The sequence below is a fragment of the Colius striatus genome, chromosome 16, assembly GCF_028858725.1.
Source record: "Colius striatus isolate bColStr4 chromosome 16, bColStr4.1.hap1, whole genome shotgun sequence".
Lineage (NCBI taxonomy): Eukaryota > Metazoa > Chordata > Aves > Coliiformes > Coliidae > Colius > Colius striatus.
Window position 1 is genome coordinate 3,905,569 of NC_084774.1, and position 20,889 is coordinate 3,926,457.

Consider the following 20,889-nt stretch of genomic DNA (forward strand, 5'->3'; position numbering starts at 1 on the left):
TCCTGTGCCCCCTGGTCAAGGGGAACCTGCTTTAGCAGGGAGTTGGGCTGGGTGAGCTCTGCAGGGCCCTTCCCCCATCCTGGGATTCTGTGAGATGTGGGTGATGTTAACCATGGGCAGGGCTGTGCAGCCTGTCTTGTTCTGATGAAATGTCTCAGGAGAGTGTTTTGTGAAGCTGTTTCAACCCCCTGGCTCCCTCCTGGCATCAGCAGTGCCGAGCCTGCTGGAGACCCTCAGCTTTGGGCAGCCTGGCTGGGAGCATTTGCATAGTGAACAATCCATGCAAATACAAGCATTTTTTTCTGATGAAATGGTGTCTTTTCCTGATGATCCTGCACAGCTGCTCTCTCCAAACCTCACCTTTCAACTTGCCTGTTTGCTCAAGGACGCATTTTAAGGGACTGTCTCAAGTGCTGTCCCTGTGTCCCGTGGGATAAGCGAGGCTGAAGGTGAAGGAATAAATCCCATGTTTTCTTCAGTTGTGGTGGCTGTTGTTCCCTAACTACCTAAGCTGTCTCCAGGGCAGACCCTTCTTCAGGCTGCAGCTTTCCTGGGCCTCCTGAGAAGAGCGGAGGGCACACGGCAGCGGGGGCTGAGCACGCGGCCCGTGCGTGTGGCGCAGGCGGCGGGAGGGCCCGGGGCTGTCGCTGCCCACGCGGCTCTCACGTGAGCCCATTCCCCACATGGCAGCAGCTTGGCCCAGCCAGGCTCTGCCTGGCATTTCAGCTGCTCTAATTCTGGACACGGGGCTGATCTGGAAGCTGTGAGCCTGTCTGGCTGCCCCCAGTGACCTTGCACGTGAGGAGATGCCACCGTGCAGGAGCCTGCGGTAGAGGGAAGCTCCTTCCTTCACCTCACTGTGCCCTGGGGACAGGTTGCTGGTGGAGCAGGAGCTGGAGAACTTGCTGTCTCCATCCTGTGCTTCTCATGCACTGGCTGGGAGGGATTTGGGGCTTTCAGCATGTTTTAGTTTAGATGGCACCAGAGGTGTTTTAGGGAGGATGCTCTCACAGTCCCCATCTCTGCTCTGAGGGAGGCTTCCTGCAGTTCCCCCCTGTGCAAACCCTCCCCATGACAATGCATCATCTGTGAAAGGGTCCTTTCCCTTTTCCAACACCTTTCTCAAACTGGGAATCCCTCTTTCCTTAAGGGTGCTTTCCAGTAGCTAAAATGTAGAACCTTTACTCAGCACAACTGCCCTGTGGGCTGCCATTGCCCCTCTGCCAGCTGGGGAATGGAACCTGGGGGCTATCAGGTGGTTTGCTTTGCTCTGAAAACTTGCCCTCCAGCTGCCCCACACCCCAGCTGTGATTAATAGCTTGGGGAGAATGCTTCTGTTTGAGGGTGATGTGGTTACAGGGAGCTTAGAGGATAAACTGAGGATCTTCAGCCCCTTTGGTCCTCAGTGGAGCATTTACAGGGGTCAGGTGGGCTTTGGCTTTGTGCCCTTGCTTGTTTTGGTCTCTGCCCTTTCCATTTCTGACTGTCTGTGCATCTGCAGATGGTCTGGCAGGTCTTGAAACTTGTAATACTTCACTTGCTTGGCTTCCTTTCATCATTTGCTCCTGTACACCAGCTTCTCTTAGTGGTGTTACAACCCTCGTAAACCACAGTTATCATTAGCAGTTACCTTGAAAACCCCAATTCCCCCTGGTGCAGCCTGTGCTTCCTGCAGCTGGGTGCAAAGGCTGAGGCAGTGTTGCACAGGGAAGTGTATTCACCCATTACTCAGCCAGGCCATGCAAATAATTATTCTTGGAAGTCTGATTAGCATTGCTGATTTGGTTTGGGGTCAGCTTTGCTTGGGCCCTTTGGGTGCTCTGGGAAGTGTGCATCCCCTTGGGCACTGAGCAAGGGGAGTTCCTGCCCTCCCTGCTCCTTATTATCCCACCTCTGAGGTGGGCTCAGCTTGCTTGGATGGGCAATGTAAGGTCCCCTTGCTGACATGGTGAGTGGCTGAAGCAGACCAGTGCTTTGAAAAGTCCAGTAGTCAGCCCTGAGGCTTGGTAGAGCACAGGGACTTCTTACCCTGCTTTGGTGCAAATACCCAGGGGTGCATCTGGCCACAGCTCCCCCTCTCCCACACTGGGACCCACAGGGTCAATGCTGGAGTTAATGAGGCTCTAAAGAAATACTTGCTTGTGCCTCCAAACCACTGTCCCTGCTACACAATGTAGGTACAAGATGAAGTCTTTTGCTGGCCACTCTAACAGGGAAGCTTAACCTTGATTTAGCTCCACGGGCACCAGGTGAAATCAGTCTGTGGCTCTGCATCTCCAAAGTCCCACTCCCAACTGAGCAGGCAGGCAATCTGTGAGCCCCCTCTACACCTGCTTGTGCCACTGAGGTGACAAGTGTTGAGATTACCCACCTGTACATTTTGTTCCTCCTCTGCCCAGGGTGGCTTCTCCATGTGGTTGTTCCTCTCTGAGACCCTGGTAGGGTGACTGAAGGCTCATGCCCTGGGATTGTGTGTGTCGTGGCAACTGTCCAGAAGCCAGTTAATGTAACTGCTGGCAGAAGGGAGCAGCAGCTCTGCAGAGCCTGGACTTCCTTTAGTAAGTTGTGAGGGATCTGCTTTGTGCAGAGCTGAGCACCACTGCCCTGCACACCACTGTGGTGATGGTCCACGATGCCCTTGGGCTGGCTGGTCCTGGCAATGAATGGCCACAGGCAGCTAGAAAGCTGTTGCCTCTGCATGAAACCTGACTTTTTCAACAAAGCACAGAAAGCTTGAATTGGAAGGCCCCCAGTTATGCATCTGTGTGTTTAGTTTAAAGGACTTACATTTACTTAGTGGATGGATGATTCAGCAGAGACCATCTGGCTAAAAAATGCCTTTCTCCAGCTGAGCATGAACACAACATGCAGTGTGTAAAACATGGGCTTCTCAAGTGGGAAAAACCTCAGACACATTCCTGCTGTGACCCAGATGATGCTGTAACATTTGGGGATTACCAGTTGCAGGATTCAGTTTGAGGGAAATGAGAAGAACATCGTGCTCAAAGGGTGTTTCGTCACATATTTCCTCCAGTGATGTATCTGGAGTTTGGGCAGCTGAAAATTGGGTTTTCCTTTCAGGAGAAGGCCTGCTGTTAGTTCAAAGATGGCATGCTGGCAATTGCAGAACTGCTGCTGAGTCTTTCCATCACCAGTTCTTAAGAAAAGGGGCATGTGGGGGGATGTGAGGCTCTGTGGAGCCTGGCCTGCGTGCTGTAGGAGTGCAGGTGAGCACTGTGGGCCTGTTTGCAGAAGCAGGAGGTTTTCTCCTTCTGTTTTTGTTTCTTGTTGAGTTTAATGTGGACAAACAGGTCCTTGTAAGAGGCTCAGAACTGGCAGCTCTTGCTTGTATCCCATGGGCACCAAAGGGAAGATGCTGCTTGGCAGGACTCTTGCTGCCAGGAGTCTCCAGGCTCTCATTTGAGACCCAGAGTGGTGTGTGGGTGGGCTTTCCTTTCAGTGCTCCATCTCAAAGACATCACTCTTGGGGCTTTTCTGCCAGAGAGCACAGAGTGCTCAGAATGCTGCTGAGTGTAGCTCTGGGCACTCCAAACTATTTTCAGATACGGGGAGATTTAAAGCAGTTGCCTGCTCTTGAGAGAGCGCTCGGGGGCCTGTGCTGGGCATGGGGTGAAAGGAGGCATCTTGTGTTGTAGAGATGTGGATGTGACTCATTTCCCATTAAGCATAAAGTCATCTTCAAACCCAAAGCCTGAGGTTTGCCCCCTGATGCTGGTGGAGCTCTCTTGTAGTCACATGCTTGAGTGGAAAGGCTGTTGAAAGCCCTCTGAAAAACCTTGCAAAAGTTTTAACTTCTCTTTGACTTTGCCTTGCTCCTGCAGTGCTCTGTGCTTTGAGGACAAGCCCAAGTGCGTTTCCTGGCCTGAACTTGCCTCCCAAAGCTCACTGAGGAGGGTCTGGTGTGTTTGGGATGTGCTCACCCTGCACACAAGCAGCCCATCTCCTGGCAGCAGTGACCACCCCAGCCTGAAGCAAATCAGCACCTTGGGATCTGTTAAGGAGACACCCTGGAAATGCAGCCAGGCAGGGAGCTGGGCCTTCCTGGAGTGTGAGGCTGCAGCACTTGTGCTGGAGGACTCCCAAGTTTTGCAGGGAAGGCAAAGCTTTCCTCTCCCTTTAAGGCAGGTATTGCACCACTGACTTGATGGCCCAGCCCCACTTCTCTGGCACGGGGAGCCAGTGTGTTATCTGCTGTGTCCTTGGATAAGCCTGTGCCAGCCAAAATCATGCCTGGCTGAGCCCCCTGTTTGGGGGCACAATGGGCCATGGGCCACTGACCTGCCGTACATGGGAGCCTTCCAGAGGGAACAGCCTGTGCTAGTCTACTCCTAAGCTGTTTCTCTCTTAAAGGTTGTAATTAGATCCTGTGCTGCAGCAGAGCAGGGCAAAGGGGTGTCCCTTCCTCCTGCCCAGCTCTGCAGGCTTACCCTGGGTAGCACAGGGCCTACCTGCAGCGCCCAGCAGACCCCAGCGCAGGGATCTCCAGGGAAGGGATGAGGGAGTTGGGATGCTCCAGCCTGCATTTGGAAGCATAATAATTGTCTTGAAGTGATACTCCATAGCAGGACTTACTGCATGCCTGGAGCCAGGCAGGTTTGCACAGTGTTAGCCTTGATGTGACTGCACCTGCACCGGAGCTGCACCAAGGAAAACCTCTCACAGTGAGGGAAGACACTTGGTGTGCAGCCACACAACAGAAGCAGATGCTCTTCCTTTGAGCCAGATCAGTTACAGCTGCTCAGTCCAGCACTGAAATCAGCTCTTGGATCTTTGACCCTCCATTAAAAGTCAAAAAGGAAACTCTTGATTTCCTGGTTTCACTTTACTCACAGAGCCCTGCTGGAAGGGACCTCATCTGGCAGTCTCACGTGTCATTTGGCTCAGAGTGATGCTCTTGGTTACAATGGGGAAAGGTGAGGATGTGGCTGGGGTGCCAGGGCTGAGCTGCCTGCCCTGGCCACTAGTTCTTCTTCCCATGCTTGTCTTTTACTTTGCATTCTTGTGTCTCTCTTCTTTGCACTTAAAAGGGGCCAAGCTTGCATAAAGGATCAATCAAGGGAATCCCCTTTCAGGAGGCAGTGGTGGGAAGGTGCAGTACAGGTATGGCTGGGCCTCACTGCTGCCCAGCAGCCTGGAAGGCAGGAGTGTAACTGGGTATCCAGGAGCCAAGGTTGTGAGGAGCTTTGGAATGGTTCTGAAACCCCTGTCCCACACAGGGCAGGAGGTGCAGAGCTTCTATCAGTGGGGCTCTCCCAGCTCTTAATGCTCTTTCCACCAGGACCACGTTTGCTGTTGGAGCACGTGGTCACTGTTGTGCAGACACAGGATGACAGGAGAAATGAGGGTTATCTCCAAGCACTTCTGCATGGCAGGAGCCTTCTTCTGGTTGTGTTGCTGGGGGAAGGAGGAGCAGTGGTTAGTTTTAGCACGAGTTGAGTGCTTATTTTTTGCGTGCTGTGGACTGTTTGAGATGTTAAAGCAGTGAGGTTTGTGTTCCTGAGTTAGAGCCTGGCTGCTGTCCTGGGGGAGGGCACGGTGGGGAGGGGCTCCCTGGCTTCTCCCCAGCACCCAGCTTGGCTTTCATTTGGCTGCACACAGGGGGACACCTTTCCAGGGGACCTGTCAGCTGAGAGTGATACCCCTGTTCTTTCATGGATCACTGATGTTTCTGTCGTGGCTGCCTTGGGGAGAGACCTGGGAAAGTGTCTCCCTGCTTCCTGAGTGTGGGAGCTCTGGAGAGTGAGAAGTCATTTAGTGGCTGATTCACCAGAGCCTGTGCTGCAGTTCAGTGAGATCTGGGCAGACTGAGAGCTGGGCAGAGGACATGAGGTTCAACAGGGACAAGGGCAGAGTCCTGCACCTGGGGAGGAACAATCCCATGCACCAGGACAGGCTGGGGGTGACCTGCTGGAGAGCAGCTCCAGGACAGAGACCTGGGAGTGCTGGTTGATAATAAACTAACCATGATCCAGCAATGTGCCCTCGTGGACAAGAAGCCAATGGCATCCTGGAGGGGCAGCAAGAAGAGTGGGCAGCAGGTCAAGGGAGGTTCTCCCCCTCTACTCTGCCCTGCTGAGGCCTCATCTGGAGTCCTGTGTCCAGTTCTGGGCTCCCCAGCTGCAGAGAGACAGGGAACTGCTGGAGAGAGGCCAGTGCAGGGACACCAAGATGCTGAGGGGATGGAACATGTGTGTGAGGAGGAAAGGCTGCAGCCCTGGGGCTGTTCAAGCCTTGAGAGAGGCCCTCATAAGAACTTCTAAATCTCTGAAAGGTGGCTCTGGAGAGGATGGGGCCAGTCTTTGTTCTGTTGTCTCAAGGGATGGGACAAGGTGTAACAGGCACAAGCTGCGACACAGGAGGTTTCACTGGCACAGGAGGAGAAACTCCTTTGGTGCTGAGGTGAGGGAGCCCTGGCCCAGGCTGCCCAGGGAGGGTGTGGAGGCTCCTTCTTGGGAGGTTTCCAAACCCACCTGGACACATTCTTGTGCCCCCTGAACCAAGGGCTGGGCTGGATGAGCTCTGCAGGGTCCTTCTTACCCCCAGCATCCTGGGATTCTGGGATTCCAAACTCTTCATTAGTCTCCTGGTTCTTTGGCAGTGTCACCTCGTTTCCATGGCTGAAGCACTGTGTGAGGAACTAGCTGTTTTTTACTTTGGTAGCAAGCTCTTTCCCTGGGGATGTGATGATCCTGTTCCATCTCTGCCTGCAGCTCTTGGCTCTTCTTCCCATTGGTGTGTGTGATGGCAGAGTCCCACTGAGCTGGCACCTGAGCTGTGGGAGCTCAGGCTTTCTGGAGGACCACAGAGAGAGTAACACAGAGCAGGAGTGGCACAGGACACACACACATGGGTATATTTATATATGACCTTGGAAAATAAGACAGCCCTTGGCATCCCATCCCAGTCCATCAGACAGGAGGTATTTCAGGGCAGGGTGTTACTGCCCAACAGCACTGCCTGCTGTTCCATGTGTCTGCAGGCACAAGTGCAGGGGTGCCATGCTCTAAGTCCTGGCTTGCTCTTGAGCCTGTGTGCTCCTGCCTTTGGTTCTGTTGGACCTTCCATGTTTCCAGTGCCTGCACTCAGTTGCTGTCAGTGCAGTGATCTCCACAGGAATGGGGGTTTTGGACTAGGTTCTGCTACTGCTCAAGAACTTTAGCCCAGTATTGGATTTCTGGGGCTTGGTGACTCTGTGCTGGGAAGGACACACACACTGCCCCAAGCAGCCAGTACCTGTGGGTTTGCAGTGTCCCTCTTGCCTTGGGTAGTAACAAATGTCACGTTGCTTTTCCAGGGAAGGGAACGAGCCGGGGGACTCTGTGAAAATCACCTACAGGGAGCTGCTGCACAGAGTCTGTCAGTTTGCCAACGTCCTCCACAGCCAAGGTACAGCTGGGCAACCCCAGCCCTCCATCCTGGGGAGCCCATTACACCAGGGCTTGGGAGTGGGAGTGGGGGGGTATCATTTTTTGTGTGGTTGCCAGTCTGTTGAATAATTCTCTGCAAAGAGCTTCACTTCTCTCTCCCCTTGTACAGCTGTAAAGCAGGGTGGGTGCAGATCTGCTCTGCAACACACTTTTGGAGATTCAACTCTGCCTCTGTCTGTGAAAACTGATCAGATCAACAGTACAAGAGAGGAATCTGTGTTTAAAACATGCTGCTCTGGGGTTTTCCTACGAGCAGCAGGCACTGCTTGCATAGAGTCATAGGATTGTGTGGTTGGAGGAGCCCTTGAAGCTGCTGCAGTCCCAGCCCTCCCCTCACCCTGCCCAGCCCAGCACTGACCCACAGCCCTCAGCACCTCAGCTCCACGGCTTTGGGATCCCTCCAGGGCTGGGCACTGCCCCAGCTCCCTGGGCAGCCTGGCACAGGGGCTGACACCCCTCTCAGGGAAACAGTTCTGCCTCAGCTCCAATCTCAACCTCCCCTGGGGCAACTTGAGGCTGTTTCCTCCCCAGCCCCTTCCCCAGCTCTGTGCCCAGCTCTGGCCATGCTGCAGCCCCTCAGTGTCCCTGTGGCAGTGAGTGAGGGGCCCAGCACTGAGCACAGCCCTGGAGCTGCAGCCTCCCCAGGGCCCAGCACAGGGGACAAACCCTACCCTGCTGCTGCTGCCACCCCACTGCTGATCCAAGCCAAGATGCCCTTGGCCTCCTTGCCCACCTGGGCACACACACTTTTTCTCCAGGCAGCTTTCCAGCTCCTCTGCCTCAAGCAGAGTTGCCTGAGGTTGGTGTGGCCCAAGTGCACTTGGCCATGTTAAACCTCAGACAATGCATTTCACCCTCCTCCAAGGGCTGTTGCAGTGAGAACACGGAGCATTTGTTGCAGTCATCTTACCAGTGCTGTAGGGCTTGAAAGGCAAAACCCAAGGCTGGCTAAGCTCTGACTCCAGCTGAATCTTTATTGCATGGATATATGTGCTGATTTCAAGTCATGAGTTCCTTTCTATGTCCTGCTCCTTTCACATGTGTTCATTTGGACAAAGGCCTCGTTCCTTTTCCCTCTGCAGGTGTGAGAAAAGGTGACCGGGTTTCGATTTACCTGCCCATGATCCTGGAGCTGGTTGTGGCCATGCTTGCCTGTGCCAGGATTGGAGCTCTGCACTCCATTGTGGTAAGAACAAGCCCTTTGCCTTGCTCTCAGTGCTGAGCATTTCTGGAGGGAGCAGCTCTTGTTTAAGGGAGGTGAAATGGAAAGGTGGATGTTGACCATGAGTTGGATGGAAACTAAACTATGGTGCTGCTGTTTCCTACCCCATTTCCTTATTAACTGTGGAACAAGCACCTTCAACTCTGCCCATCAGTGCCTGGTGGTGTCACCTGCCATGGGTGAACTGCTGTTGGGCTGTTTGGGGTCTGTGCTGTTGCTGACCTGGCTGTGTGGTCTGTGCCAGTTTGCAGGTTTCTCAGCAGACTCTCTCTGCGAGCGCATTCTCGACTGCGGTTGTTCTCTCCTCGTCACAGCAGGTAAAACACACACCTGTGCCCCTGAGCCTGTGCTGCTACCTTATTTCAACAGCCACATGCACTTGGAAATGGCAGAAGAAGGGGCAGTGCCTCAGCTGAGCTGCTGCAGGGCAGATGCACTGTGTGTAGCTGTGCTCCAGGGCCGTTTCCCTCTCTCCACATGTGTCTAAGCAGCCCTCCCTCTTCACCCTGTAAAGCATGATGTCACCAGCTGCTAGTGACATGTTTCCAAACACTTCTCATCCATGTTCCTCCCAAATTAGCCAGATGTTTGCAAGATGTATCACTTGTGAGGCAGTCCTAACATGGGAATTCCCTCCCTTCCCACTTGCTGCTGCAGCTCTTGGCCTTGCAGAGCCAGGGGTCAGGAGAGTGGCAGTGTTTGCATGGCAGCCCCCTGCCTGTCCCCAGATGGTTTTTTGCATTAGTGCAAAAGGGGAAGGGTTTTGTGAATAGATCTGTGGCACAGAAAGGACCCCTTAACTGCAATCTGTGTCCTGGCCACCCTGGATGATTTCCCACAGAATATTCCTGAGAGACTTGTTGGGTCAGATTGGAACCTCTCCCAGGAAAGGAATTTCACTGTTTCCCTTGGCATCTGTTTCTCTAGGCTAAAAGGGTGTATTAGGAAAGTTTTCCCATCAGCTGCCTGTCTGCTTTCCCTTGCTCCAGTGCATGAGCTCTGCCCTGCCCTCCTGAAGCTGCTTGTTGCTCCCAGCCATCCCAGGCTGCCTTGGCTTTGAAGCCCCTCTAACATTTCCCTTACCATCCTGCAGATGCCTTTTATCGAGGGGACAAGCTTGTCAACTTGAAGCAGATTGCAGATGAAGCCCTCCAGAAATGTAAAGCCAGGTAAGTTTGTGTTCCCTGGTTAGAAGGGCATTGCTGCTGGGATCTGCTCCTGCACCAGTGGCAGTTTTTGTAGGCTCTGCAGCAGGTCAGACACGAGCTGGTCTCTGGAGGTCTCTTCCAACCCCCACCATTCTGGGATTCCTCCATGGGAGTTGCCCCAGCTCAGTCCCCAGACTGATCTTTCCTGTTCTCCCAGCTCTGTTGCTGTGGCTGCAGCCCCTTGGCTATTCTTGGTGTGCCTGCAGCTTGCAGGGTGGCATACACTCAACAAAAGCAGCTCAGGGGCCCTGCTCTGCTTCCAGTGCTGCCTGACAGCCCAGGAAGGGCAGGCTTAGCCCAGCCTGAACAGCCTGGTCTGACTGTTCCTGCCTTTTACAGGGGCTCCCCTTTGAAGAGGTGCATTGTGGTGAAGCACCTGGGGAGGGAAGAGATAGTGGATGAGACGTGCAGCAAGTCCCCCCCTCCCAAAAGGCTGTGCCAGGAGGTACAGGTATGCTCCTGGGGGGGTGAGAGGGGGGATTTCATTGCTATGGGCCTCAGTCCAGCAAAACAACCAGTGCCAAACCACTGCAATGCCTCCCTGGATGCTCCTGCTCTGACTCTGGTTCCTGTTATCTCCCCTCTTGCTGTTGTGTTGGGTCTGACAAATGGTTCCTTTGCCTCACCAAGCCCTTGTCCTGCTGCTAGCCCACAGCACCCCTGAGAGCACAGGGGGTACAGTACTCCCAAAGCCATTAGGACAGGGACAAGAAGCCCCCTTTTCTCTACCCACTGAAGGACTTTTAACCCTGTATCTGTCTCCAGCACTGTCCTGCACTGTAGCTGTGACAGGGGAAGCAGGAGAGGAAACAGAGTTGTGGAACAGATGAAAGGTGGATGTCAAGGGGACATCTGTGCTCATGGTGTGGGTTCCACACAGCCCCAACATGACCATTGCCTGCTGAGGGCAGTGCAGTGTGTGTGCCTCTGGCACAGGGACTGTCAGCTATCAGGGATGGGGCTTCCCCTTGCAACCGAAAGGATGTGGGTCAGAGGAATGAATGTGGTGAGAGGAGGGTGGCAGGAGGAGAAGGTGTGGTGGAGCTGGGGCTGCCTGCTGAGCTCCTGAGCCTGCTGGGCAGTCCTGCTGCCTTCAGCCTTGCTTTCAACTACCTGACAGCTCCCTGTCTCCCAGTGGTTCTCTCCCCATGTGTCTGGGGATTATTTGCCCTTAGTTCTCCCCAGGCTGCTGCTGGTTCTGAAGTGGGTTGGATTTGGGCAGCTTTAGGCTCTGCTCTCAGCAGGGACAGCCTGAGCACATCCCTGGAACAAGAGCCCAGCAGGTTCTGTGTCTTTGAGTTTATTTTCCTCCTTCAGCTGAGGTAATTTCCTTGGGGTGTTGCTGGGTTGTGCCAGCCTGGCTGTGTCACACTGGCCTCCTCTGCTCAGGCAGGGTAACTGCAAAGGGCTGCAGGAGGAGCAGAGCAGCCCTTGCTGTGCCCAGCAGCTCTGGGTGGTGGCAGAGGAGCCTGTGTCTGCACTGCTCACTGAGGTGATGTTCTTGTGCAGTGTCCCAGGAGGAGGCTGGAGGGAGTCTCCCACCCTTTGTCTCTTAGTGCTCCACTTGTTTGGCCTTTTTATCCAAGACTGCTCCTTTGGGAGGGCAGATTTGCCCCCACACTGTGCGCTGGTGCCAGGCTGGTGGCCGGTCTGTGGGCCCTGTGCTGCTGTGCCCAGCTGGCCACGAGCAGGGGGTGGCCTCTGTCACCCACCCTGGAGGCAGTGGGCAGCCAGGAGAGGTGATGGGAACAGACTGTGGCCAGAGGCATCCTCTGGCTTGGCCTCAGCTCCCACCCTGGCCTGGCCCCAGCTCCCAGTGCTCTCCAGCCTCCGTTTCCCACCCCCTGGGCCTGTGGGCTTCCAGCTCCCTGGCTGCAAAGCCCAGTGTGGGACCCTCCTCAACTCTCACACCCTCTTTGTGGATTTTTGACAGGAAAAAAAGACTGAGAGCTCACAGAAACTCCATCCCAAGGTATTTACACACCCAGCACTGCCTCCCTCCTGGCACCTCCCCTCTGCTTCCCCCTCCAGCACTGCACCTCCTTAACCACAGCACGGCCACATGAGCCTTCCTAACTGGGCTACCAGAGCCTTCCTAACTGGGCTACCAGCCCTTGCATGTTAGCTACAGATGCCACTCACTGCCTGGCCAGAGCTGCCCCTGGTTTTGGGGTGGATGCAGTGTCACCCCCTGTGCTGCTGCCAGATCCACATCCATAAGCCCCGAGTGCAGCCCCTGTGCTGACAGGGGCAGTGCAGAAACAGGAGGATGTGCTGGCAGTGTTGGGATGATGGGTCACACTCTGCCTTTTGAAAGCAGCTCTCCTGATGCCCTTCCCCCCATGGTGAGGCTGGCAGGGATCACCCACAGTTGCAGGCAGCCAACCTGCAGCTCCAGACCCAACCTGAGCCCATCCAGGAGCCACAGGGTGCTGCGAGCAGGCAGGCAGAGGCAGCTTGGCCTCAGGGGTCTCACCTCCTCCTTGGGACACTGGAGGCTGGGTGCCAAGATGGAGGGATCTTTGAAGAAGGAGGAACAAGAAATCAGCTCTTGGATGTGCTGGTGGGAGCCTGTCTTGGGCTTGTTTGACTTGGTGCCTTGCTGGGAGCTTGCTGGTGGGACAGACCTGTGCAAACTGTATCCCCAGGTAAAGCCTGGAGCCCTGGGGATCTGAGAGCTTTCCAGGGAGACTGGGTTTGCTGGGCTGTCAGGCAGCCAGTGTCCCCTGCACCACTGAGCTGTGGGATCTTGGTACCTCCCAATGCCACAGGAACATCTTTAGGACTGCAGAAAGTCCCTGTGTGACCCTGAGGCTGCTCTGTGCTCCCCATGCACCCCAGCAGCAGGAGCTGCAGGGACTCTGCATGGGCTGTGCCTGTGCTCTGGGCTCTGGCTCTGCAAGATGTGCCCCAGGTAGGAGCTGCAAGGTGCTGGGTCAGTGCACCCTGTGTTGAGGTCTGTGTTGTCCACTCAGCTGCCCCAAACCTACTCCAAGGAGCAGTGAGCAGGTCAGGTGGAGTTTGGTGTGCCCTGGTGAGACCACATCTGGAATGTTGTGTCCAGTTCTGGGCCCCTCAGTTCCAGAAGGACAGGGAGCTGCTGGAGAGTTCAGTGCAGGACCACAGAGATGGAGTGGAGCATCTCCCTGTGGTGCCAGGCTGAGGGAGCTGGGGCTCTGGAGCTTGGAGGAGCCTGAGGGGTGACCTCATTCATGGTTACAGACATATACAGGGTGGGTGTGAGGAGGCTGGAGCCAGGCTGTGCTCAGGGATGGGCAGTGAAGGGACAATGAGCTGGAACAAAAGAGGTTCCAAAGAGACACAGGGAAGAATTTGTTCCCTGTTGAGGTGAGGAAGCCCTGGCAGGGGCTGCCCAGATGGGTGTGGAGGCTCCTTCTCTGCAGCCATTCCAAACCCAGCTGGATGAGTTCCTGTGTGCCCTGCTCTAGGTGGTGCTGCTCTGGCAGGGGGGTTGCACTGGATGAGCTTTCCAGGTCCCTCCCAGCCCGTGAGATTCTGTGATGCTGTGACTGTGTAGGCAGCCAGCACCACTGCTGGGGTCACCTTGCCCAGCAGCCACAGGTGCTGGTGGTTCTGGTCCAGCTCGGGCATCCTCAGGCAGCTCCTTTGTGCAGCCAGTGCTGGGTGTTGCTGCCCTGCAGCGATCCCTTCTCATCAGGGAAATGACCTTACACTGCAGAGAAGGGGTTTTTGGGGCTCCCCTGCCCTCAGGGTCCCCGGGGGGTGTGTGGCTGTGCTGAGTGTGCTGCTTTGCTTTGGAGGGCAGGAGGAGCCCGTTTGCTCCCGAGGCAGAGCAGCTGCTGCTGCCGGCCCTCTCCTGCCACCCCCTGCTCCCGAGAGGGATCTGTCAGCCTTACCAGAGGTGTGGGCAACCTGCTTCAGGTCTTGCAGCCAGCACCGTGTGGAAAGGTTTTCCTGGTGGCTGTGGGCTGAGCAAAGGAGCTTCTGGAGCAGGAGCTGCAGCTGTGGTGCATGGTCTGCAGCAAAGGGCTCTGCGGCAAAGCTGTGCCCTGAACCTCGGGGCTGCACCCCTCCTGTCCTCACACTTCCCCCTCCTTCCTTTTCAACGGGTCTGTTTCTAATCCTCTGCCCTTCTCAGCCCCCCTGGGACCCAGCTGTGGATGTGTGGTGGCACGAGCAGATGAGCAGGGCCAGCACCGAGTGTGAGCCCGAGTGGTGCGACGCCGAGGACGGGCTCTTCATCCTCTACACCAGCGGCTCCACCGGCAAGCCCAAGGTACAGGGCTGGGCTGGGGCAGCTGCTGAGCCACCCCGGGGGTCCCAGCAGGAAGAGGAGGAGCCCTGGGAGGTCTTGGGAAAGGGGTTGTGCAGGTCACTGCTGCTGGAGCTCCGGGTGGGGAGGTCGGTGATGCTGAGCCTGGGAGGGGAAGGGCTTGCCCTGACAGATGCCTTCTCCTGGCAGGGTGTGCTGCACACAGTGGGTGGCTACATGCTCTATGCTGCCACCTCCTTCAAGTATGTGTTTGATTACCAACCTGAGGATGTGTACTGGTGCACAGCTGACATTGGCTGGATCACAGGCCATTCCTACCTCACCTATGGGCCCCTGGCCAACGGGGCCACCAGCGTGTTGGTAAGTGCTGGGGAGGGGCAGCCGGGTGCTTCAGCCCCCAAAAGTGGAGGTTGTGGTGCTGAGCTGCATCCCTACACCACTGCTGCCTGTGTGCAGTGCCCTGGGCTCTGGGAGGAGGGGTAGCAGTCCCCAAGGAGCATGTGGGTGGCTGCCCTGGAGCAAATAGGGGGGGGTTGTGTGTGGCTTTTGAGTGGTAACTGTTTCAGATGCTCCCCTGGTTCTTTCCCTCAGAAGTAGAAGCCTTGTGTGTGCCAGGGGAGCTGGGGCTGCTGTGGGGCAATGTGAGAGCTGCATCAGGAGCAGGGAGTGATGTTTGACAACCAGCCTTTAATTGCTGTGCCTGCATCTCCCTTGGCAGTGTGTGGCTGTAAGCTGTGCACAGAGCCAGGGGCTTGTGCCCTGGGGGCCATGCAAGCAGGGGGATCAGTGTCATGCTGGGGGAGTCCTTTTTGGAGGTTCTTGGTACTTTTGGTTGTGGTTCTGTCACTGGGTCTGGACCTCTGGCCCTGTACCCTGTGGGCAGAGGCATTTGGGTTGGTGGGACTGTCACTGTGGTGGCCCCAAGTGCTGTTGGGGTGTGTCAGGTGACATCTGAGGTTGATGCCACATCCATCCCAAGGAAGCAGTAAGAGAGGTCCCTGGGCTGAGCTGCCTGGTGCCCCTGGCATCCCTGTCAGGAGCTGCTGGCTCACTGCTGTCTCCTGCTCAGTTTGAAGGTGTCCCCACATACCCAGACGTGGGCAGAATGTGGAGCATCGTGGACAAGTACAAGGTGACCAAGTTCTACACAGCACCCACAGCCATCCGGCTGCTGATGAAGCACGGCGAGGAGCCTGTCCAAAAGTGAGTGCCAGTGCCCAGTGCCACGGGCTCCCTGCTCCCAGAGGCTCCAGGGGGTGCCCAGGGGATCAGCATCCTCTGTGGGCAGCAGCTTCCCCAGCATATCATCTAAAGATCCCAGGATCCCCTGCCTTGCCCACTGCAGCTGCAGGCCCTGTTGCAGCATCCCCTGCCTTGCCCAGTGCAGCTGCAGGCCCTGTTGCAGCATCCCCTGCCTTGCCCACTGCAGCTGCAGGCCCTGTTGCAGCATCCCCTGCCTTGCCCAGTGCAGCTGCAGGCCCTGTTGCAGCATCCCCTGCCTTGCCCACTGCAGCTGCAGGCCCTGTTGCAGCATCCCCTGCCTTGCCCACTGCACTTACAGGCCATGTTTCTGCCCTCCCAGCACTGATTTCCTTCTGGCACTTCTAAGCAGCTTCTCCTCTTCTTCTATAAGCTGCAGCCACACTCAAAGGCTGCAGCTTCTCCCTGCTACTGACCCAAAGCTCCCAGAGCTGTGCTGGGCACAGAGGCCTCCCCATGCTGCCCCTTGACCCAGGGAGGGGAAGGAGCAGAACCAAGTGGGAGACACCAAAATCCCAGAGGTCTCCTTTCATCTCCCATGGGAGAGGCTGAAGCTCCCAGGGGGCTCCTGCAGGCTCTGACTGCAGCAGGCTCTCAGCTGCTGCTCTGTGTCCTGCTGAGCTCCTGGCAGCCCCCTTCTCTCCACAGGCACAGCAGAAAGTCCCTGAAGGTGCTGGGCAGTGTTGGTGAGCCCATCAACCCCGAGGCCTGGCTGTGGTACTACCGTGTGGTGGGGGAGGAGAGATGTCCCATCGTGGACACCTTCTGGCAGACAGAGACAGTGAGTTCTCCCCCTGGGGCTCTCTGGGAGCTCTGTGTCCCATGGGCTCCCCACAGAGGCTCTGGGCAGGTTTCTGCAGTGTTGCTTTGGTTCTGTGGGGACTGGTTGATTTGCTGTGGCCTGCAAGCATTGACCTCAAACAGGCTCCAAAGGGAGGCTTTTCTCTCCAAGGGGCCCTTGCCAATGTCTGCTCTGGACCCAAGGCCCTGTCTCCACAGCTGCTGTGTCTGACTGGGCCCTGCTGTGGCCAGAGGGGGGACAGAGGGGGCTGTGGGATGGGCTGACATGGCCCAAACTCACTTGTTTGCTACTTTTCCTTTGCAGGGTGGCCACATGCTGACCCCCCTCCCTGCTGCCACCCCCATGAAGCCTGGCTCTGCTGTGAGTACTCCTGCTCTTCCCCTCCCTGGGCTGTGGCAGGGGCTGATGCCTGGCCTGGGGCCTGCCAGGGTGGCTGTGGGGGGCTGCTGCATGCAGGGAGGTGGCTGCCCAGCCTGGCCACAGCCCCTGCAGAGCTGCCCCTGCTCTGCCTCTGCCCCTCACACAGCTGTGGCCTCACCTCCTGTCTCCTTGCTCTCTGGTGCCCATGGCAGACGTTGCCCTTCTTTGGAGTGGTCCCTGCCATCCTCAACGAGTCGGGGGAAGAACTGGAAGGAGAAGCAGAAGGCTACCTGGTAAAGAAGGGCTGACCCACCCCACCACTCCCCTGCCCATCCCCCTGAGCTCTGCCACCTCCCTGGTAGCAGCCACACATCTCTGTGCCCACACAAGGGCCCTCCTTGGGTGGCAGGAACTCCCTTCCCTGCCCTGACCCACTGAGAGCTGTGTGCTGTGAACACTTCAACTGATCCTCAATGCACTTGCACGTGGGGCCAAGGCAGGAGGATGGAAACAACTCCTCAGCCAAGCTGTGTGTCAGTGCAGCAGGGCCTGGCTGTTGCCTTTGCTCTCAGTGGCTCAGGGCTGCCTTTCCCCCTGCCCCAGGTGTTCAAGCAGCCCTGGCCCGGGATCATGCGCTCGCTCTACGGGCAGCACCAGCACTTCGAGACCACCTACTTCAGGAAGTTCCCTGGCTACTACGTGACAGGAGATGGTGAGGAGCTCAGGGGGCACAGGCTGGGCATGGCCTGCCCTCAGGATGCCTGCTGGCTGCTCTGGGGCTGGCACTTCCCCTCACCTGCCATTCCTGCCTCGTTTCAGGCTGCAGGAGAGATGAAGATGGTTATTACTGGATCACGGGGCGCATTGATGACATGCTCAATGTTTCTGGTAAGGACAAGTTTTGTCTTCAGTGGGGACCAAAGTGCTTCCTGGCACTGGTGGGCATCTGCCTGTCTGGCACTGGCTGTTCCCAAGGCAGATCAGTCCTTTCAGCAGCCTTTGCTCTGGAGTTATTCCATCACTGAATCATTTGGGTTGGAAAAGCCCGAAGCTGCTGCAGCCCCAGCCCTCCCCTCACCCTGCCCAGCCCAGCACTGACCCACAGCCCTCAGCACCTCAGCTCCACGGCTTTGGGATCCCTCCAGGGCTGGGCACTCCCCCAGCTCCCTGGGCAGCCTGGCACAGGGGCTGACACCCCTCTCAGGGTCAGTGCACTGGAGGGAAGAAACCTTTGTATCCTCTGAGAGAAGGTCCTTAACCAGCCAGGGTGCCTCTGTGCCAAAGGCCATAGAGAATGAGAGAGGTTGTGCAGGACCATGTGGTCCCTAAAGCCCATCTTGCTGCTGCCTATGGGGAGACCTTAGTAGCTGGATCAGGCTGCTCAGAGCTGTGTCTGCAGAGGTGGATTCTCTCACCTCTCTCATCCAAATCTTTGGGACTCAGCTGCTTCTGGAGCCCCTCAATCCAGATACTGCAGTGAATAGCTCCCTCCCTCCTTTGCCAGAGGCTGTAGCCCACAGGCACTGACAGCTGACTCTGAGATGCTGCTCTACTCATCCCTGGATCAAACCAGATCCTTTCATCTGCCCAGCAGTGCTTGATCCTCCAGCAGTGGATGACTGTGGGAGCTGAGCACCTTCCCGTGGTGTGGGATGTCAGGGGTGTGCAGGGCTGAGTTGTGCCCCTGCCCTCAGCTGTGTCCCCACAGTGCTGAGCTGCAGCACAGCCCCTTCCTGGGCCTCTTCCCCTCTGCACCTTCCAGCTGACTCCCAGGTCTCCTGGTGCCAAGCCAGCTCCTCAGCCTCTGCTGTGTTTGACACCGTGGCTGTGAGCAGCTGATGATGTGTTGAAGGGGGGAGGGAGGAGGGCCAGGGGAGGTGGGTGAGAGCTGGCAGGTTCAGGGCAGCCCAGGCTCTCTCCAGCTGTTGCCTTTTGTGGAGCAGCTGGAGCTGATGCCCTCACCCCAACGGTTTGGGCCCTTTGCCACCTGCAGAGCTCATCCTGGGGGGCTGCAGCACCCCATCCCCTGGGCTCTGTACCACACTGTCTCTCCTGCCTGCAGGGCACCTGCTGAGCACAGCAGAGGTGGAGTCAGCCCTGCTGGAGCACAGGGCTGTGGCTGAGGCTGCTGTGGTCAGCCACCCCCACGCCACCAAGGGCCAGTGTCTCTACTGCTTCGTCACCCTCAGGGACGGCCACGACTTCAGCAAGAGCCTGACAGAGGAGCTCAGAAAGCAAGGTACAGGGGTGGGTACAGGGGTGGCAGCTGGCTGGCAGGGACAGGGAGGAGGGAGCTGGGCAGGGGCTGGGGGGTGAGGGCTGGTCACCAGTGGTATGTCCCAGGGCTCGGTGCTGGAGCCTGTTCTGTTCAACAGCTCCATCAGTGACCTGGGTGAGGGCATCCAGGGCACCCTCAGTGAGTTCACAGGTGACACAGCTGGAGAGCTGCTGGGGGGAAGGGCCTGGAGGGTTGGTGCCAGCAGCATGCCCAGGTGGGCAAGAAGGCCAAGGGCATCCTGGCTGGGATCAGCACTGGGGTGGCAGCAGGAAGAGGGCAGGGATTGTCCCCTGTGCTGGGCCCTGGGGAGGCTGCAGCTCCAGGGCTGTGCTCGGTGCTGGGCCCCTCACTCACTGCCACAGGGACACTGAGGGGCTGGAGAGGCCTCTGGAAGATGGAGAGAATGGGCAGTGGCCAGGCCTTTGGGAAGATGAGCCCTGCTGGGCCCTCCCTGAGGCTGTGCAGCGGGTCACTGCCTGAGCAGGGTGTGTGGGACCCCCAGCAGCCACAGGCACAGCTCTCCTCTCTCTCTCTCTCTGCAGTCAGAGACAAGATCGGCCCCATAGCGACACCCGATTACATCCAGTGTGCCCCCAGCCTGCCCAAAACCCGCTCAGGTAAGGGCCCACGGGCACTGCAGGGCACTGGCTGCCAGGGCAGGGCCACCAGCCCTGCAGGGCTGCCCCAGGCCTGGGGGGAGCAGCCTCAGGGCCAGCAGGGTGCTGAAAGGCCCCTGAGCGCTGCTTCCTCTGCTGCCTGTCCCCAGGGAAGATCACCAGGCGCATCCTGAGGAAGATTGCCACCAATGACCATGACCTGGGGGACATCTCCACCTTGGCCAACCCAGGCATCATCAAACACCTTTTCAACAGCAGATGTGACACTAAACAGTAGCAGCGTGGCCTGGCCCTGCTGAGCAGAACTGCTGCAGTGTCCTGGGGAGCAAGTTCCTTCATCACCTCAGCCTGCCCTAGGAGGGAACCTTCCCCTGATCCCCTCAGCCTGCCCTGGGATGGAACCTTCCCCTGATCCCCTCAGCCTGCCCTGGGATGGAAACTTTCACCTCCTGAAGTGTTTGTGCAAAGGCTTTGGATGAGGTTGGTGCTGGACAGGCCCTGTGCCAGGGGTTGCAGCCTGTGCCAGAGGGGCATTGTCCATCTGAGCTTCAGCCTCGTGCAGAGGGACTCCTCTTCCTCCTTCTCCCTTTTCAGCACCTCATTCTTGATTTTTCCTTTGGGTTGGTTTTTGGGGGGGTGTTAGGGCTGTGGAACTGAGGGGCCTTGGCAGCTTGTGCAGAGCAGGAAGGAGCTTTGGGGGGTGGGAGGGGGAGCAGCGGTGCTGGGCTCAGCCCGTGCAGGCAGGAGGAGGGGGGGGGCATCTGCCACTGCCCACACACAGCTCCATCTCCTCACAGCATGGCAAGTGGGGACAGAGCTTGGAAACACTCACCTCGTAGCCATGGAGCTGAGTTTTAGCCTTGTGTGCACTGCCCAAGCCTGGGGGTAGCTGAGGTTGCCAGCCTCAGGGCAGCAGGGCAAGGCTGGAGGCAGCTCTGGCTTCAGGGAGGAGTTTTAGAGCCAGTTGTTGCCCAGATGTGCTCCTTGTGCCCTGTGGGGTGAGGGCTGCTGCTGCTTCCCCAGCCAGGGATGGCCCAGGAGGAGAGGTGTGGGCCTGGGCTGCCCCATGCAGCACTGCTGCAGGGCTGGGGGTGGCTGCTGTGGGGAGGGACCCCAGCAGGCAGAGCTGCCTGGGGCCTGGCTGCTTCCTCAGCAGGGGAAAAAGAGGTAGAAGATGCTGAAAACGAGCTGCTGCTGAAATGTGACCCAGCTTTGTGGTGATGAGAGGGAAAACCAACCCCCAAAGCCTCCAGCCCAAGAGCCTGAAGCCCCCCAGGGGACCTGCCAAAGCCCCTTCAGCTGAAGCACATTTACCTCCAGCCCCCAGCTGAGCTGCCACCCATCCCTGCTGTGTGCTGTGTCTGACCACTGCATGTGAACTCCTGGATGTCTGCACTTAAACCAAAGGAGAAGTGGGCTTTGGGACTTGGTGCAGCAGG

General features: G+C 57.2%; 1 protein-coding gene across 2 annotated transcripts in view; it reads left to right on the forward strand.

The window, feature by feature from the left end:
- ACSS2 (acyl-CoA synthetase short chain family member 2) overlaps positions 1-20,145 on the forward strand; it is a 29,721-nt gene extending 9,576 nt beyond the window's left edge. The window contains exons 3-19 of one of the 2 annotated variants that reach the window (XM_062009213.1): positions 7,316-7,407; positions 8,531-8,634; positions 8,915-8,987; positions 9,764-9,839; positions 10,218-10,329; positions 11,812-11,850; positions 13,999-14,136; positions 14,323-14,493; positions 15,203-15,336; positions 16,042-16,174; positions 16,499-16,555; positions 16,768-16,848; positions 17,159-17,267; positions 17,375-17,443; positions 18,618-18,794; positions 19,376-19,450; positions 19,600-20,145. In XM_062009213.1, coding sequence (XP_061865197.1) covers positions 7,316-7,407; positions 8,531-8,634; positions 8,915-8,987; positions 9,764-9,839; positions 10,218-10,329; positions 11,812-11,850; positions 13,999-14,136; positions 14,323-14,493; positions 15,203-15,336; positions 16,042-16,174; positions 16,499-16,555; positions 16,768-16,848; positions 17,159-17,267; positions 17,375-17,443; positions 18,618-18,794; positions 19,376-19,450; positions 19,600-19,727 — 1,768 coding nt within the window. In that variant the 3' untranslated portion in view covers positions 19,728-20,145. The remainder of the gene's footprint in view (positions 1-7,315; positions 7,408-8,530; positions 8,635-8,914; positions 8,988-9,763; positions 9,840-10,217; positions 10,330-11,811; positions 11,851-13,998; positions 14,137-14,322; positions 14,494-15,202; positions 15,337-16,041; positions 16,175-16,498; positions 16,556-16,767; positions 16,849-17,158; positions 17,268-17,374; positions 17,444-18,617; positions 18,795-19,375; positions 19,451-19,599) is intronic. The other variant, XM_062009214.1, reaches the window with a different exon arrangement.
- The last annotated feature ends 744 nt before the right edge of the window (positions 20,146-20,889 follow it).